Raw genomic sequence first — 16,713 nt, forward strand, 5'->3', positions numbered from 1 at the left:
AATAAACACGTCCAAGCCAAAGTCTATGAGTATTTGTTCACGGATCATTCGTGCGCGACTTTCAAAACTTTGAAGGTTGACCAGACAAGATCGTAAGTCGCACTTTATTCAGCCTTTGTCGTTGTTGATTACCCATGAGAGCGTTCATGTCACTATCTATTCAAGAAAACGCCTACGTCAGCTATGATCACATTCCTACACCGACTACGCACCAAATGCTTACGTTCATATATTGTACTAGTATACTCATGCTTAGGTGGAGCTAGTAAAGAGAGATAAGTCTCTGATGTTACATTCATAATTACATTCTCCAAGAAATACTATATTTCTATTGATCTTTCTTATTACTTTTCTTTTAGAGCTTATATGTTAATCCTCATGAGACATGCTAGAAAATAGGAAGTTTTAGAAATGCCCACAAAATAAAACAAAACATCCAGTCATCAAATTTGGACTTGACAATAACTTGCTTTGAATTATCCACCTTTGTTACAAAGTAATCACCTGGATCTACATCTAAATTACCCATTTGTCATTACATAAATCTGCATTAAAGTTACACAAATCTATCGTTATGAAAATAAGATAAATTAACCCCTAAATTACATCTAAATTAGACACATACACCATTATTAAAAATAAACTGAACTAACCTAACATCCGAAAAGATCTACATTTGAATTAGCAATCTGCCGTCATGAAAACAAATAACCCAAACATCTTATATGCATGTTTCTAAATTATCGTTCACTTGAGACATAGCAAATATAAGAAATTATATGATGAGATGTTGGCTCTAATTTGTCCATAAACTCTTATGTTTATGTTTCTTTAAAACAATTGTGTATGTTAAAATAAGTTACTATTTTTCTGCGGGTAATTAAAATAAGTTACTAGCCCATGAAGCAGCATAGGTTGAGAGACTAGTGCTCAATTACGTATCGAATCCGGAAGATAGTATTCTATAGTAGAATTTTCATTTCAGGGAATCTTATATATTCAAAGTGTACGCACACAGAACAAACTTTAAGGAATCATGTAGGAATAACTCGATGGATAACTTATGGTAATTGGCAAAATGATCTATTATACACACTTGTGTTATGGTACAGCTTCCGTCACAAGTTTACAACAATTGATCGGGAGGACTCAGTATCCATTTCCGATCATTATTCTGTCACATGCTTGCTACTAACGTCAAACCAAACCATATATATACGATACGAAAAAAACTGAGGAGTGAGGACAATAAATGGGTACGTCCTGCTTTACCCACCGACACCCGACGCCTGTACAACGTCTATGCGAAAACTAGCTATACGCCCTGGCCTGCATGCCTGTCTAATCTTCTGGCAAACGATCACATAGACTTGTACGCAATGTGATCGCAAAAAAGGATGTACGCCAGGTACGGCACACCCTGCCAACCGTCCGTTACCGAATGAATGCCCGGTGATTAGCTAGCGTGAACCATCGGTGACTGCGGCGACATCAACGCCAATGGGCTGGAGAGCGCGAGGTGCGAAGCGACGGCACCTCCTCGGCGCGGCAGGCTGAGGTGGAGGCGTCCCCTTGCGGCCCAGCTCTTGGCCTTGGCCTTCTGCTTCTGCTGCTGCACGAAGCTGCGGATGCGGCCAAGCGCGACCTCCATTGTCTCGTCGTCCATGTTGGCGTGGCAGACGCGGAACCACCCGGGCTCGCCGCAGTGGAACGACGTGCCGGGCGACACGTTCAGCTTCACCTTGTGTATGATCACCCGCCACAGCTCCAGCTCCGCCTCGGGCGTCTTGTCCCGCAGCATGCCCCGCAGGTCCATCCACGAGAAGAGCCCCGCGTTCCCGGGCAGGCAGCCGATGCCGACGTCGCGGAGGCCCGAGGTGAAGCGCTCGTGCCGCGCCGCCAGCCGCCGCTTGCTCTCGGCGAGGAACCGGGCCATGAAGTCCGTGTCCGAGAGCATCCTCGCCAGGAAGTACTGCGTCTGGGAGGAGACGAGACCGAAGCTGGACATCTTGCGCGCGCACGCCACGACAGCGTCGTTGTAGGAGTAGATGATGCCGACGCGGAACCCCGGGAGGCCGAAGTCCTTGGAGAGGCTGTAGGCGATGTGGATGAGGTCGCGGTTGCACCCGGGGACGTCGCGCTCCACGACCTCGGCGATGCTCACGAAGTCCGGCTTGGCGAACACGGACCCCGCGTAGATCTCGTCGCAGATGAGGTGGACGCGGTGCTCCGTGGCGAACTCGGCGAGCATCGCCAGCGTGTCGCGGCCCATGATGGTGCCCAGCGGGTTGGAGGGGTTGGTGATGAGGATACCCTTGACGCGGATGCCCTGGCCCCGCGCGCCCTCGTACGCCGACACGAGCGCCTCCCTGGTGAGCGCGAAGCCGTTGGAGCTGTGGCACTCGATCGGCAGCAGCTTGATCCCTGACCTCCAGCAACAGTCGCGGTCGAAACTGTGATCATACAAGGAAAAAATGCGTCAGGACAGGAAGGACTCGAGAGAACGACTCTGCCGTCGTGCATGTGCATGTGCATGTGCATGCTCTACATTTTCTTGCGAGGCGACTATGACTCTAGGGAAAAGGTCAATGATGTACTAAACTTGTACATGGAAAGTCGTATGGACCGGACCGTGCGAGAAGTTGAGAACGAGTTCCGTGCGTGACTAGATTGCCTGATCCAACTTGGCGACAATAACCCAGCAACTAAGATCTTCTTTTGATTTTATTTATTATGGGAAAAGCTACTTTGGAGGTTCATCAGGTCAATTTTGAAACGTTTCCCAAACAGGAAAAGCTGAAAAAGGCTAGAACGTACTAGTTGACAATCTTGTGAGGAAACCAATACCATATAGAAGTCCTCTTCTACGTTTTGACAAGTTTTGGAGTCTATGCATGACTAATTAAAGACATGATATGAGAGGTTGCGATCAAATTTAATTTTGTCAAGGACTAACCGGTTTTAGCTTAAACCCGTATATGTTTGACAAATTTTAGTCTATATATATGCAGGACCACGATATGAGAAGCTGCGATCAAGTTTAATTTTCTCGCAAGGACCACGACATGAGAGGTTGCTATCAAACTTAATTTTGGCACGGACACGAGGACATACGCTGCGTAGTACGGCGTCGGCACGAGGTAGGCGTCGCCGGGGTCCGCGAGGCAGAAGGCGAGCGTGTCCTGCGCGCCGGTTGCTCCGCCGCTCATCACGACGCGGTCGGGGTCGAACGTCACCTTCCCGCCCCTCACCTGCCCCATGAACTTGGCCATCGCCTGCAACAAGTTAATTGAAAACGTCAGGATCACATTGCGGTTAGCGGTGATCTGTCAGGAAGGCGACCGGCCGCTAGCTGCGCCGTCGCTTTCATTCGCGGTCGGCGCCATTAGACAGCAGCTGCCTCGATCACCATATTGGTTCTGAGCTAGCCAACAACAAGCAGCAGCTTACCTCTCTGAACTCCGGCAGGCCGTGGTAGTCCTGGAAGTTGGCGATCCTCCGGAACTGGGAGGCGCCCTGCGCCGTGCAGATGGACGCCTCCGGGTGGTTCAGGCTCCACTCCTCGATCAGGTCCAGCGACAGCTGCAACATAAGCAGTTTATATGAGCATTCGATCGACGGCAGTTTTTACAGAGGTAAGCGTAGCTGCAGGGGTGCGTACTTGGTTCTCGGCGAGGCCCATCTGGATGACGCCGTCGCGGTTGTGGTCCAGGTCGAAAGGGTTCATGTCGTAGGCCTTCCACCCGTCGAAGTAGGACGAGTTCTCGCCGTGGCCGTCGCCGGTGGCGATCCTGGAGAGGAGCTCACTGCCACTGCCACCAGCCATTTGCTCGGCCTCAGTCGGTCGGTTCTCTGAGGTTCAGAAGACCTGCCGCAAACGAGCTAACGAAGAGGGGAGCAGCGAAACAGAGTGCGCAGAGAGCTGAGCACGCGTCCGATCGATCAGACGCTGTGCCTTGTTGGGCTGCTGGGGGTCCTTTGTAGGAGGAGAGCTAGCGGGTTTTGGTGATTTCCAAGTAGCGAGCTATGGGCGCCTATTTATATGCTAGCTGGTCAGCAACCTCGCAGCGAACAAGTTGTGCGCGGGCGGGCGGGATGCTTCCGCGAAATAAAAGCATTGCGGAGGCTAAGGACTGGTACCAATGCGAGTGGGCGACCGTAACCGCGAACATGTGGAGGTGGACCCTCCTCGCTCGCTGACCTTTTGAACGTCTCGTCTCGTCTCTTTTGCAGCCCGGGACACGGCATCTCATGGCTTCAACCTCTCCATCCTTTGGCCCCTAGCTACCGAGTCCTTGTTTACTTCACTCCTAACTCCCAATTTTGGCACTATGCAAAAAGAAGATTCCTCATCACATCAAACTAGCGGTACATGCCTGGAGTACTAAATGTAGATGAAATTAAAAACTAATTGCACAGTTTTGTTGTACTTTGCGAGACGAATCTTTTAAGCCTAATTAGTCAATGTTTGGACAATAATTCATAAATACAAATGAAACGCTACAGTGTGCTACAGTGCCGGCACAGTAATTTTGGCACTCCCAATTTTGACAACTAAACAAGACCCGAGTCGAATTGTTTGGTACTTACTGGTAGTAGCTGTTGACATGGAATCGAAGGGTGCTGGCGCGATGCTCGGCTGGCCGTGATGTCCCGCTCGCTGTCGCAGATCGCAACATGGGGTTGGATCGCCACACGTTAACCTTTAATTTGGGTACAAAAAAGGTTGCCGCACTAGCTAGAAGTTTGGTGCGACGCAGCGTTCAGGCGATCGATGGATGTTGACGCCAGTAAATAGCATCGCCGTGCCGACGCAGTTACGCCGGCCGGTCCAAGCGGCGGCCCGGCGCGGCGGCGGCGGTTCTAGCTACCGGCGGCTTGTGGCAAGTAATTAATACTAGGTCTATTTGGACCAGCACTGAGCTCGCATGCAGGCACGACCCCCAGGATGGTGGAAGGATTCAACCGGCGGCGCGCGCTCTCGGCTTCCAAGAAAACGGGAGGCGTCAGGCGTTTGCAGTATTGCCGCCCGATGCTGAGGTCTGTTCGCCCGTAATTCGGGGATTATTCGCCTGCCATCTGTTCCTGCCTAATTTAATCACAGTTTTTCCCCCTGGCGCCGGTGAAGGATCATCGGCCTTCCCGATCAATCATAGATCCATAGGGTGCTACTAATGTGGTGTTTGAATCATTAATTTATGAGCTAAACTTTAGTCCCTAAATTTTAGCTCCTAAACTTTAGTCTTGCTAGGCTGTTTGGATCCATGAGCTAAACTTTAGTTTCTCATCAAACAATGACTGATTTGCCCCTCGTTAATGACTCCATGCACATGCACAGGAATGCACATGCACCCCTGCACCTGCTAGGAACTACTTGCTGTTCCTGCTGGTCGCCTACCATGCGCCTGCTAGTTTCTTCCATGCTGTTTCACTTATCTCGAACAAAGTAGTCACCAGCCGCCAGCAATGGGAATTCTTCACACGGAATGTTCCTACCACTAATTTCCAATCTGATTCAATAGTTAGCAAGTTTTCGATGCTCTGTGGATCACTGACACTAGTATATTACATACATAGCCTAATTAACTAGCTAGTGGCAGCTCCCAATGTGAAGTTCAGAAAAGAGAAGCGGTAGCAACAAACAGGCATCATCGACAGCAGCTTGCCCTGCAGGCGAAAATTGGAAGCACAAGAATTTGTTAGCTACTGTTCCATTCCATCGGAGACGGAGAACAACTAAGAAGGGGATTTGGTAGCTACTGTTCGATCGGACACCGGACACGATCGATTGCTCGGGCTGCGCGGGGGTGTGGGGGGGGGGGCAGCGCCTGCTGCTGCTCGCGCTCGTGGAGGCGCGCGCGGATCTCGTGGATCCGGCCGCGGGCCTTCTCGACAAGGTGGTGGCGCTTGCCGTAGGTCTGCTCGAGGCGGCGTTGCAGCTCGGTGGTGCGCGCCCGCGCCTGCTCCAGCTCCGCCAGTGCCTCCGCGAGGCGGAGGCGGAGGAGGAGGTGGCGGCGCCGTGGGGCGGAGCGGAGATGGCGGCGGCGGGCGAAGGAGGCGGAGCATGCGGGGAGGGAGAGAGAAAGCAGAGAGAGAGAGTGCGGGGAGGAGAGAGGAAAGAGGGGCAGGGGTGGAATTTGTGGTCCTGGGATCACTTTTAGCCCCTTTTAGGGTCTCTTTGGGGGCTAAAATTTAGTCCCAAAGTTTAGCTATTTGTCACTTTTAACCCTCCTGTTTGGATCCGAAGAGCTAAATTTTGAGCTAAAAGTGCAAGACTAAAATTTAGTCCATGGATCCAAACAGACCCTAACTCAAAAATGCCAAAATGCCAACTGGCTGAGTAAGGTGTGTCTGTTCCATGTTCCTGTCCGAACAGCTCGACAGCAAGTGTGGTGTGGACGTACCCAAATGGCGCGAGATTGCCGGACTGAGAAACTGACTGTGGATCTAGTCATCACCTACAACTCACATCTCACATATTGCAAGAATTTGACCCTGTTGCGATGTGCGAAGTCAAGTCTATAAATCTCTGGAGAGCATGCAGTCAACGTAGTACTCCTACGTTGCAGCAAGTCCTAAACAAATACAAAATGTACATGGCTACTGTAGATGGCACCAAGCGAACTGACCTACGCTCGTCCTCGTCGTCGTCGGTCATGGTGTCTGCTATTAAAAAAATTGCAGCCAATTTGGCCACCAACAGTGACTGCACTCGCTGTCCGGCCACGAATTGACGTGTTGGAGGAGCATTGCAGTGCGTGGAAATCTGGCATGCTAGATGAAGCTCTAGATGAGATTAACCTTCACCCCGATCGATCTGTCCCTGCTGTTCCGATAGTAGTATGCATTTTCCAATCTGCTGGTACTTTCTAGGAAAGTTTGTGGTTAAATACTAAGATCGGTTGTAGTCAATGGGGTTGAAAGGTCCTCGTAGAAACAACTATTCATTGATCAAACGGAGGAAAGGATAAGGACGGAAGAAAAGATGAGGCGTCGCAAGCACAAAAATTCAGTAAGAACAGATCTGATACGAGCTAATGCAATACTGAATCAACAGGACAAATGACAAAAATTATGACTGAATTCAAGTTTTTATCTGCCAAGAAATCCATATTTGGACGTTGAATAAATTTTTTTCCAAAATATGATCGAGCACAAACTTTTTGCGGAAAAATATACACCATTCGTTCTTAAATATATAACACCGTTGACTTTTTCTCCAACTTTGACAACAATATCTATCTAATGAGTTAGTCAAATAAAGTAAAATGAGTACCACTATGTGTATCGTCAAACATACTTTAGATTTAACGTTTAAAATTTTCTATTTGCATAAATATTTGTAGAAAAGATGAATAGTTAAGTGGATGAAAAAAGTCAATTGTGTCTTGTATTTAAGAAAGTGGTAGTAACCAGTTTTTTTTTCCTATGAAACTAAAGATTCGTCATCACCTTGTAAGGAGACTTAGATATGTATGCTTAAATTGAAGCATTCAAATTTGGTTTCTTCTTTTAATTATATCACTGGTATTGTTTATTTATTGTTTCTATTTGAATTTGAACTTTTCCTTATATAAAGAAATAAAGGTGGATTTTTTTGCTGCGTCGAACCTTTTTCCCTTTTACATAAGAACATCTAAGTGCCATAAAAAAGTGACTAAGGCATATGGAGCGAAATTCAATGCAGATCAATCTCGTGAAAAAAATCTTAATTAGCTAAAATCAAGCAACACGACTTGTACCATAGTAGCATTTACGATTTATAAGATCTTCAGAGAATAATTAAGTTTGCATGCTCAATAATAAGGGCGTGCAAACTTCAACGCTTTAGTCTATGTGTGCATCATCCACACGATGGATCCATGTTGGACAGCCGCCACATTTATATACAACCTCGTGCTTTCCATTCTATCTAATGATCGATTTTCTCTCCACCATGTGAATTTCACTAGGTGGTTAGGTATTTACTAGGGTAGAATCCGTCCATCTAAGTTTAAGTCTTCGACTCAACCAAATATAGCTCATTTTATGATTCTAATTGCCCAATTTTTTAACTTAAACCTAGGAATACACGAAAAGTTGCATACACGGGCAACATGTGGTTGATGTTATCCATACACTGGTTATGGAAAATATTTCCATAACATATAACTCCCACCATTTAAATGAAAATTTTTTGACAAAAAAATGCAAGTCAAAGTGTCACATTAGAGTTCGCATCGCTACCGTAACCCAAACAACACACACGTTTAAAACCTGATGAGGTAGCGCAAGACCCTAACTTGGCTTTGCTGGTCGATACCTCCCCGCTGGCAATCATCCGCTATCCTCTGCTACACTCTATACAGGGAGGATCTCAGCACCGTAAGGGCACCATGAGAGCAACCACAGCCGGCAACGTCCATGCAACCCTGATCCAAAGTCGTCGAAACGTCGTAGGACGGCAACGAAAACAAGGTCCTAGATTCCCTGCCGTACGCATCAAGTGAAACCGTGTGAACCCCGACGAGACCGTACTGGTCATCCCTCATCCGCACCGCGCGTGGGAGGGGCAGGGGATCATCGGTCATCGGTCGGTGGTCGTCGCACACAAAGCCTAACTTAACTGGTCTGCGTGTCACCGTGTCAGCATGCATGTACTTTCAGCTAACGGTCCCATCGCCTTTCGAGCTCGCGGTGCTTGGTTTCTCCCTGCAGAGTACTGACTAGTGACTATACTGAGTACAGGCCGGCATTCGTTTCGGGCAGTTCCACATGCAAGAAATGTACGAGGACGGCGGTGCTAGTGTAGACACCGTGGATCGTGGACTGATGACTGATGAGTCAGATACTCGGATCTACAGCCGGACACGATCTGTTGATCCACCGCGCCACACGCACGTTCGTACGTCCACCGGATCGGAGACGCACGTTCCGCCGCGGCAGATGTAAATGTAACGCACGTTTGGTAGCAACCGGCTAACCGCTCCAGTTCGTTTTTGTTCTGTGGTCAAATGCGTCAAGCAGCACGCGTGTACACAGTACATACACGTCCCGTCAGAGGTGCTGAACTGGAGCTGCAGACTTGCAGAGCGGCCGATGCAAGGTATAGACTCAGCATGAGACTCAGCTACAGGCGCTACACAAAATATATGAATGGGACCATGGGAGCATACGACAATGCTACGGGCGCCACAGATCAGTATTCAGTGGTACTACAGTCAACAACTTGATGGCCAAGCATGCTTTCTGTGCAGTGCAGTGGAGTGCTTTGACAAGGCAACCAGCAGGCACTGATAGTCGTCAAGCGCATGCACACCTAGCTCAACTGCCCAAGGACAAGGTGGAGCACCATGCTGTCCATGCATCACTGCGTATGTGATAATGTGAAAAGGGGAGGGAAAAAAAACATGGCGATGATAGTAGGTTGAACCAACCCGGTAGGTGTGCAGTTGTTCCTTAGGACGTCCGAGAAGGTAAAGGTGAAAAACAATGGTGATATAAAGCGGGATGTCTAGATGCATGGTTGGGTTTGACAAGGCTCCGATGCTGCGTTTCCCAATCAAATCCACGCCCAGCTGCATGCGCGCCTCCTGTCCAGGCCCAACCTCTGCGCGCATCATCACTGCACATAGAAAACTTACGTCTAATCCACGTCCTTTTATAACAAGTAATTTTCCCGTGTCCATGATTAAGTTTTGCAAATACGGCCATGAGAACCTTCGTGGTGGTACGTACGACCGGTGTCTTGGTCCGTCGACGACATCACGACACGGCAGACCCGTCTCTAATTTTCCTTTTGATTTTGAAAGGAACTTCTCGAAAAAACAATTACATGGACGGAACCGCCAGTCCCTGCTCAACAATCTTCGTTAAAAAGTGGCATTACAGTATCCATTTGCGTTGCTAACTAGCATTTCCAGAATCCAGATCGTCCTGCTTGTTGCTTGTCCATTTGCTGGAGCCAGGCCGAAGCCGACAGCGACGGGACGAGGTGACCTGAAGGATCGCCGCGGCCCACTAGCCCTGCGTAGCCGGTGCAAATGACGTCACCCGCTTGGTCATCATTCATTCTCCGTGCGACCCTGGAACCGCCGGTGCATGGCATGCGGTCGTTTCATTGGTCATCGCGCATGCCACCCACTGGATTCATGTTGACAACATGCTTAATTGGGCGCGTTCTTGACAGTTTCACGACATCCTCGCGCCTGTTTGGTAGTTTGGCTGCTGTTGCTCCAAATGAAATGACAACCAGCAAGCAGTGTAGTAATTGTAGACAGCTTCGTCGAGTCAGAAAAGGTCGCGTGCTAATTGCTACACTATGCAGCACTATTGCACAGCCGAATTGTGTTCCTTCGGACTGGGCTGTGTCTTGTAGAATTTCGCCTCTTATGGCTTTGCTCCCGCTGCGGTTCGATCAGCTGGTAATGTTTCAGGCTCTCTGCAGCTCCGTATTGGCATTTGGAACAAAGCGAGTGCATGTTATGGAAAAGGGGTGCGGTAGTTCCACTTCCACGGGGAATATTGACGAGGTTAGGAATTCAAAACTACACCAGCTTATTCTCCCAAACCGAACATACGTACACATGCGTGTCTTCGGGGAACTGTATCTTGAAACTTTTAATGCCATTTTCGAAATGGTTTGCATCTTTGAATCACTTCTCTTGTTTGTTTTCAGGCTGACTGACTGTAGTGTCTGTGTGGACCGTCGCCGTGGTCCAAGTGGGCACGTGGCCCAACTTGCGTTCCCGGACCAGGCTCACACGTGTGGTCGCGTCAGTTGGCCCCGCGCATCTACGACTAGCCCAGTCGTCGTCGCCTGCTGGACCAAGCTACATAGCAGAGTGTTTTTTCTAGATCCATGGGCCGAGAAAGTAAAGACGAGGCCCGATACTGGAATTTGGTACTCTTTTTTTTTTCCTTCCCAAACCCCAACTAATAATCCTAGCTAACGAAAGAGGGCTGCTAGTTCGCCGTCCAGCGGGTTCGTTCAGAGGCTCGCGGCGATTCAAACGGAATTGCACGCACTCTGGGTCCCTGCTCCAGGAATGTAACATCAAGCTCACCAAATGGGAGTCCTCGCTGCCTCTGCTTTGCTGTGGAGTTACTGAAAACTTCTGCGCCTGTCCACATACAGTTCAGCAACCATATTCACCAGTTCCCTACTCAGGTTGCGGCATCTGTGCTGGCTGCACGATGAGTAGTGAACTGGTGAAGCCGACAGCGACAGGGCGAGGTGGCCTGAAGGATCGCCGGTGCAAGTGACGCGCACCTGCATGGTCGTTCGGTCTGACGGTATGCCGTTGAGGTCATTTGATCTCGCACATGGCGCCACCCACTTGCTTCATGTTTGGAACATGTTTGGTTGAACGAGTCCTTGACGTTTTGGTGCTGTTTCTCTGAATGAAATGACAATCTGCAAGTACCAAGCAGTGTTGTTAATTGTAGAGAGCTTCATAGATTAAGTACTCCCGTGCTAAATTGCTGCCACTGCACAACCGGAGATGTCTCTTTCCACGATGGTTCAATCAACTGGCAATGTTTAATTTCTGCATGTTTTGGAAAAAGAGGGCATTGATTCTACAAGACTGTTGACGAGACTGGAATACCATGCTACCGGCTTTTTCTACCGAACCGAACATGCGTGCACATGGCCGGCCCGTCGTGGAGATCTAGTTTCAAATTATGAATATATGTGTTCAAATATGAAACTTTGAATCACTTCTCTTTGTTTGCTTGAGCTTGACACTCGCCGTTCTCCAAGTGGCTCAACTTGCGTTCCAGCCTGCCATCCAGGTACAAGGTACTTCCCATCACATCAGTTGGCCGACACATCTCGACTCAATAATCAATCCGTCTTAATTTTCCACTGAGGAAAAAAATAATCAATCCATCTGGTCAGTCAGACGAGACCACAGTGTCAGTGTGTGTTTTCCAAATTCGTGGGCCTAAAAGAGCTATGAGCTTCGACCAGGCCTATACAAAATACATTCGTGGGCCTAAATAAAGAGTTTCTATCGAGGCCCAGTACTATAATTTTGGTAGGAGGATACGTACTATTTTATTCCGTCCCAATTAATCCTGGCCGCACGTTGGATAATCACCCCCTCGGGCCTCTGCAAACAGTACAAGGCAAAAGAGAAACTAGTGGCTTTGCTCTTCTGCTCTTGCGTCACTCGACGTGGAGCTCCGGCGAGCGCGAGAAAAATCACATGGCCTTGCACCACTCGGGTCCCGCTACCTCTGCACTGACCACCGGCCACCGCGGCAGTAGCGCCGCCGCCACCGCCTTCCTCCTCCGGCCAACGACCGAGTCTCGCAGCCGTCTCCGGTTGCACGCGCGGAAGCCAGCAGCTGAGTCCCGTGCCGCGGGAGCCGATACCGACACGTCCTCCCGCTCGGAGAACGCCGTGCTCAAGGCCGCCTGGTACGGCTCCGAGCTCCTCGGCATCGCCGCGTCGCTGCTCCGGCCGGCGCCGTCTTCTACGGAGGGGGACGCTGGCGGTGATGCGGAGGGAGGCGCGGCGGTGTCCCTGGACCACGCGGGAGTGGTCGAGGCAATCAAGGATGACTTTGAGCGGTCGTACTTCGTCACAGGTCTGGAACAGTTTCTGACGAAATTTTCTCTGATGAACTGATGAACAATCGCTGACACGAGGGAAAACGTGTTCGCTTTCGTTCTTTTCGCAGGGAATCTCACGCTGAGGGCTTACGAGGAGGACTGCGAGTTCGCCGATCCAGCGGGTTCGTTCAGAGGCCTGCGGCGCTTCAAACGGAACTGCACCAACTTTGGGTCTCTGCTGGAGAAGTCCAACATGGAGCTCACCAAATGGGAGGACCTGGAAGTACGTCGTGCATTTCCAGAAACTCAATTTTGTAGTTATAAATAAACCTTTGTCATGTGTGTTGCGGTTACTTTCTGATTGCAAAAACACTGATCTGTGCTGCTTGCTCCTCGCTGCCTCTGGTTGCAGGATAAATCAGTTGGGCACTGGCGTTTCAGCTGCGTCATGTCGTTCCCGTGGAGGCCTATTCTGTCAGGTAATTGTTCCGAGTTCACGCCTCAATCTTTACGTCCCAAAGAATTGTTGATTCTGACAATTTTGTTTATACTCGCTCATTCCCTGACATGGTGTTTACTGTCATCCTTATTCAGCAACCGGATACACGGAATACTACTTCGATGCTGAATCAGGGAAAGTGTGCAGGTACTAAAAACTTCCGTGTCTGTCGATATTCAGGAGCATCAAAAGCATGTTGGTTGCTCGCTACAGGATGTTCCTATGCATGTGTGACGAGTACTGAGTACTGACAGCTTACTTCTTGTCATCTAGGCATGTCGAGAACTGGAACGTTCCCAAGATGGCGCTCCTGCGGCAGATTTTCAGGCCAAGCCGATGGATCTGGGAGAAGCGCGCTGGCTAAAGCCTCATGGCAAATGCGTTCACCCGTGTAGGGATCACAACAGTATGTTTATGCTCCAAAAATGTACCGTACGTACGTAGAGCTGTAAAATACACTAGGGATCATATCGCATGTGCCAAATTACAAATGTTAGTAACTTAGGAAAAACAAATTTACATATCGGACTTATATGATCGGGGGAAGTTGGCTACCTCTGTGCCTCTGGGCCTGCAAGTGAAGCAGGATTTTAAGAGTTTAGGCCCATCTCGGTCCGTATTCTAGAACCTTTTTGAATTCTCTGATCCGACCATATTTCGTCGCGGGCCTGGCCCATGTTACAAGACAGGGCCTTCTAGGGTTTCTTCTTCTCTCGACGGCTTTATAAGCAGAGGGGCTCTGGAGTTGAGAGGCGTGGGCGTATCGCGGCGTTGGCTGCGGACTGCAATGGCGGCTGTCTCTCTTCTGTTCCATCTCGAACCACCAGGGATTTATTCATCTTGCTTCTTTCTTCATTATTCATCTTGTTTCGATCTTCATCCGATTCTTCCTGCAATTTCTGCGATTCGTTTGGTTTCCTTTCTTTTGCATGCAATGGTGTTGCTGGTCAGATGATGAGAGTATAACTGCAACAATATGATCCACGATCTGATTCTTAGTATTTAAGTCTCTGATGATCTCTTTCCTGCCATTGCTAATGCTTTTTTTTTCCCTATCGTTTTCCGCTTTTCCTTTCCGTTTTTGAATCTGGATCTGCGCTGGATCTGATGAAGAAAAGATTGGTCCGTGTTTCTGATTTTTCAGTGACTGATATCCAACTCTATTTTCCTTCTGATCCCAAGCAGACGATTCTGTATTGGTCTCTTTGCATGTCTCTTCGAATGTTTACCTCATTGCGATGATGATTTATGAATAAACTTCGCATGTCAGACTTCGGAGATGCTTCTGGCATCCATGAGAAGATGTTTCATACCACTGAGCAATACGTATTTTCCTCTCATGTAGACAGGAAAATGTCGATTTTTTCGGTGACGTTACTGGTGGTGAATTATAATGGCAGAATGCCAGACATGGTATAGATAGAACCTGGAACTTAGAATCAGCAGTACTAAATAAGCAAATGTAACCATGGTGTTTAGATCTTAACTACAGATCGAACAAGCATGATATCTGATTGAATTCGATGAGCTTAAGCTCTTGTAATTTATTTATTGGCTTTGTCATTTGTCTTTTTTTATGCTGGATACTATTCAAATCAAACAGAGCACTATATTTGATTGCATTCGATACCTATAATCTTTAAATTAAGCTTTTGCCATTTATCCATTGAAAGATTAAAGAAAACAATTTTTCATTTTTACCATTCGTATATTTTAGAGACCTTTTTTTGGGCCGGATCCTCTTTGATATTGTTTGCGACATTTCGAAATCGGTAAATTTCGTCAGTAGCAGGTGCTGTAGCAGATGGGTATTTGTGAATTGTTAAAGCGAGTTCATGGGTTGAATGGAAATAATTAGAATATGAGGCCGGTGGAGTTGAATGGGAAGATAGAAAAAGACGAATACATGCTCCAATCCCTACTCTCCAACTGTGACCCATAAAAACTGGTTTGTGCTCTTGAAATAATTCACAAACTGATATGATCGACCGCTATTTCACACACTGACACATCGAATAGGCAGCAAGTTGCTTTTTCAACCATTGCAATTTGTAGGTTCTCTCTAGACTCTAGATTTCAACCATTGCAATCTAGCATAAAAAGAAACCTTAATTACCTTTCTTTTAGATTATTACTAAAAATAATTTACTCTACTAAGCTGTACAGTAATAAATCTATAAACAGACGCGGTGGCAAAACAGAGTTAGGTTTAGATTTGGCTGTGATGGGAGAGGTGTGGGCCGGGCCCGAGAGTGCTACAGGCCTAAATCCTCCGACCACCACCACCATTGCTCAACTGTCGCACATCCCGTTCTGGCAAGCAATCTTTCTGTTGCCGGGAAGAAATCAGTGGTCGCTTTCAGGCTTTAGTCACAAGCTGTAAAAGTAGTGGCCTTTGCTATACTGATGTGAGACCAAGTAACTACACCATTTGGACTCCTAGTGTGATCTATGAAGATTTTTCACGCCTGTCGTAGCTTAGGATTGGATGGCACAAGCAGGCTGGCTCCTCTTGCCAGTGGCCGTGCAAGTTAAATTTGTTAACGTACAGCTGCTTATTATTGTCTAAAATAAGGCAATTCGGAGCACGTTTAAGCCTAATAACAAAGTAGGGCAAGTAAGACTGAAGGTTTTCTGAAGAGTTGCTGTCCTGTCACACTAGTTAGCCATGGTTCACACTTTGTGATTTCGACATGCTTACTGTTCATGATTCAAACACTACGGTGTAGTGTCTGTCTAGTTCGTGTACGATGCGAATTCTAAACAACTGCAAGCTCAGCTAATCAAATCGGCGCATTGTTCAAGAATAGTTTCTGCTGGCACGACAACACACCAACCGAGCGACACTGCAGGATTTCAAGTACGAAAATTTTGAACGATCTGACGCCTGTGGGATCAAAATGCTTTAAAGAGCGCTGGATAGCACCTCAAACAGATTGAAAGAAAAACAAATGATGGTGTGCAATCATGTCTACCAGAGGGATTGGTTTACATAGATTTATGGCAGACCAGAGAAACAACGTTTGAGCCGATTTCGCCTTTTTTTCGAGAACACATAGGAAGACTGCACGTCAATTCACTGATAAGAGAAAAGTTACAGAGCTAGTAAACTGCAATAGAAGCAACCAATATCAGATCAGTAAAGTAATACTCCATCCATTCCAAATTATAAGTTATTTTGGGGTTCATAGATGTTGCTATACATCTGGATATACTACTTTATCTGGATACATAACAAAATCTATGAACATGAAAAAACCAAAACAACCTACATTTTAGACCGGAGTAAAAAAGCAAAATGACCTACATTTTGGAACGGGGTGAATAAGAAGAGGCAATTAGTGATAGATAGTTTCGAGATGGAAAATTAAGAGGAGGGTTAGCTGTGGTCCTAATTATACACCACAAAAGATTCTGAAATGGCCTCCTCGTGCCTTTTTGCACACATCCTGGTTCATGTGGTGGTTGACCCATCGACATTGCCGATCGTGTGATGTGTCCAGCGTGCTCCACACTCACATCAAGCTCTATAAGTAGCTATCTAACACTCCCACGCCAGCTTGGCACGCCAGAGATCAGAACACAAGCTCAGCACAGGACCACCTGTAAGCTAAGCCAGGAAAAGGGCAAGGAAGAAGAAGATGAGCAGCGGCGGTGGCCGGAGCTCCCTCGG

At 47.8% G+C, this 16,713-nt stretch overlaps 2 protein-coding genes and 2 non-coding genes across 4 annotated transcripts; 3 read left to right on the forward strand and 1 right to left on the reverse strand.

The window, feature by feature from the left end:
- Positions 1 to 1,057: 1,057 nt before the first annotated feature.
- On the reverse strand, positions 1,058 to 4,033 carry LOC117865806 (1-aminocyclopropane-1-carboxylate synthase 2). Its single transcript, XM_034750044.2, has 4 exons — positions 3,662 to 4,033; positions 3,451 to 3,582; positions 3,115 to 3,275; positions 1,058 to 2,453 (listed from the first exon to the last, which is right to left on the reverse strand). The coding sequence occupies exons 1-4, from the start codon at positions 3,824 to 3,826 to the stop codon at positions 1,457 to 1,459; spliced, it is 1,455 nt and encodes a 484-aa protein (XP_034605935.1). The 5' UTR covers positions 3,827 to 4,033; the 3' UTR covers positions 1,058 to 1,456.
- Positions 4,034 to 12,121: 8,088 nt separating this feature from the next.
- Positions 12,122 to 13,641, forward strand: LOC117865728 (uncharacterized). The gene is made up of 5 exons (XM_034749971.2): positions 12,122 to 12,576; positions 12,670 to 12,824; positions 12,954 to 13,020; positions 13,136 to 13,187; positions 13,314 to 13,641. The coding sequence occupies exons 1-5, from the start codon at positions 12,192 to 12,194 to the stop codon at positions 13,402 to 13,404; spliced, it is 750 nt and encodes a 249-aa protein (XP_034605862.1). The 5' UTR covers positions 12,122 to 12,191; the 3' UTR covers positions 13,405 to 13,641.
- Positions 13,642 to 13,985: 344 nt separating this feature from the next.
- LOC117866061 (small nucleolar RNA Z199) lies at positions 13,986 to 14,059 on the forward strand. Its single transcript, XR_004642755.1, has one exon. It is a non-coding gene; the product is annotated as a small nucleolar RNA Z199 (small nucleolar RNA).
- A 211-nt stretch (positions 14,060 to 14,270) lies between these two features.
- LOC117866067 (small nucleolar RNA R64/Z200 family) lies at positions 14,271 to 14,366 on the forward strand. The gene has a single exon (XR_004642761.1). It is a non-coding gene; the product is annotated as a small nucleolar RNA R64/Z200 family (small nucleolar RNA).
- The last annotated feature ends 2,347 nt before the right edge of the window (positions 14,367 to 16,713 follow it).

This window comes from Setaria viridis, chromosome 7 (genome assembly GCF_005286985.2).
Source record: "Setaria viridis chromosome 7, Setaria_viridis_v4.0, whole genome shotgun sequence".
Lineage (NCBI taxonomy): Eukaryota > Viridiplantae > Streptophyta > Magnoliopsida > Poales > Poaceae > Setaria > Setaria viridis.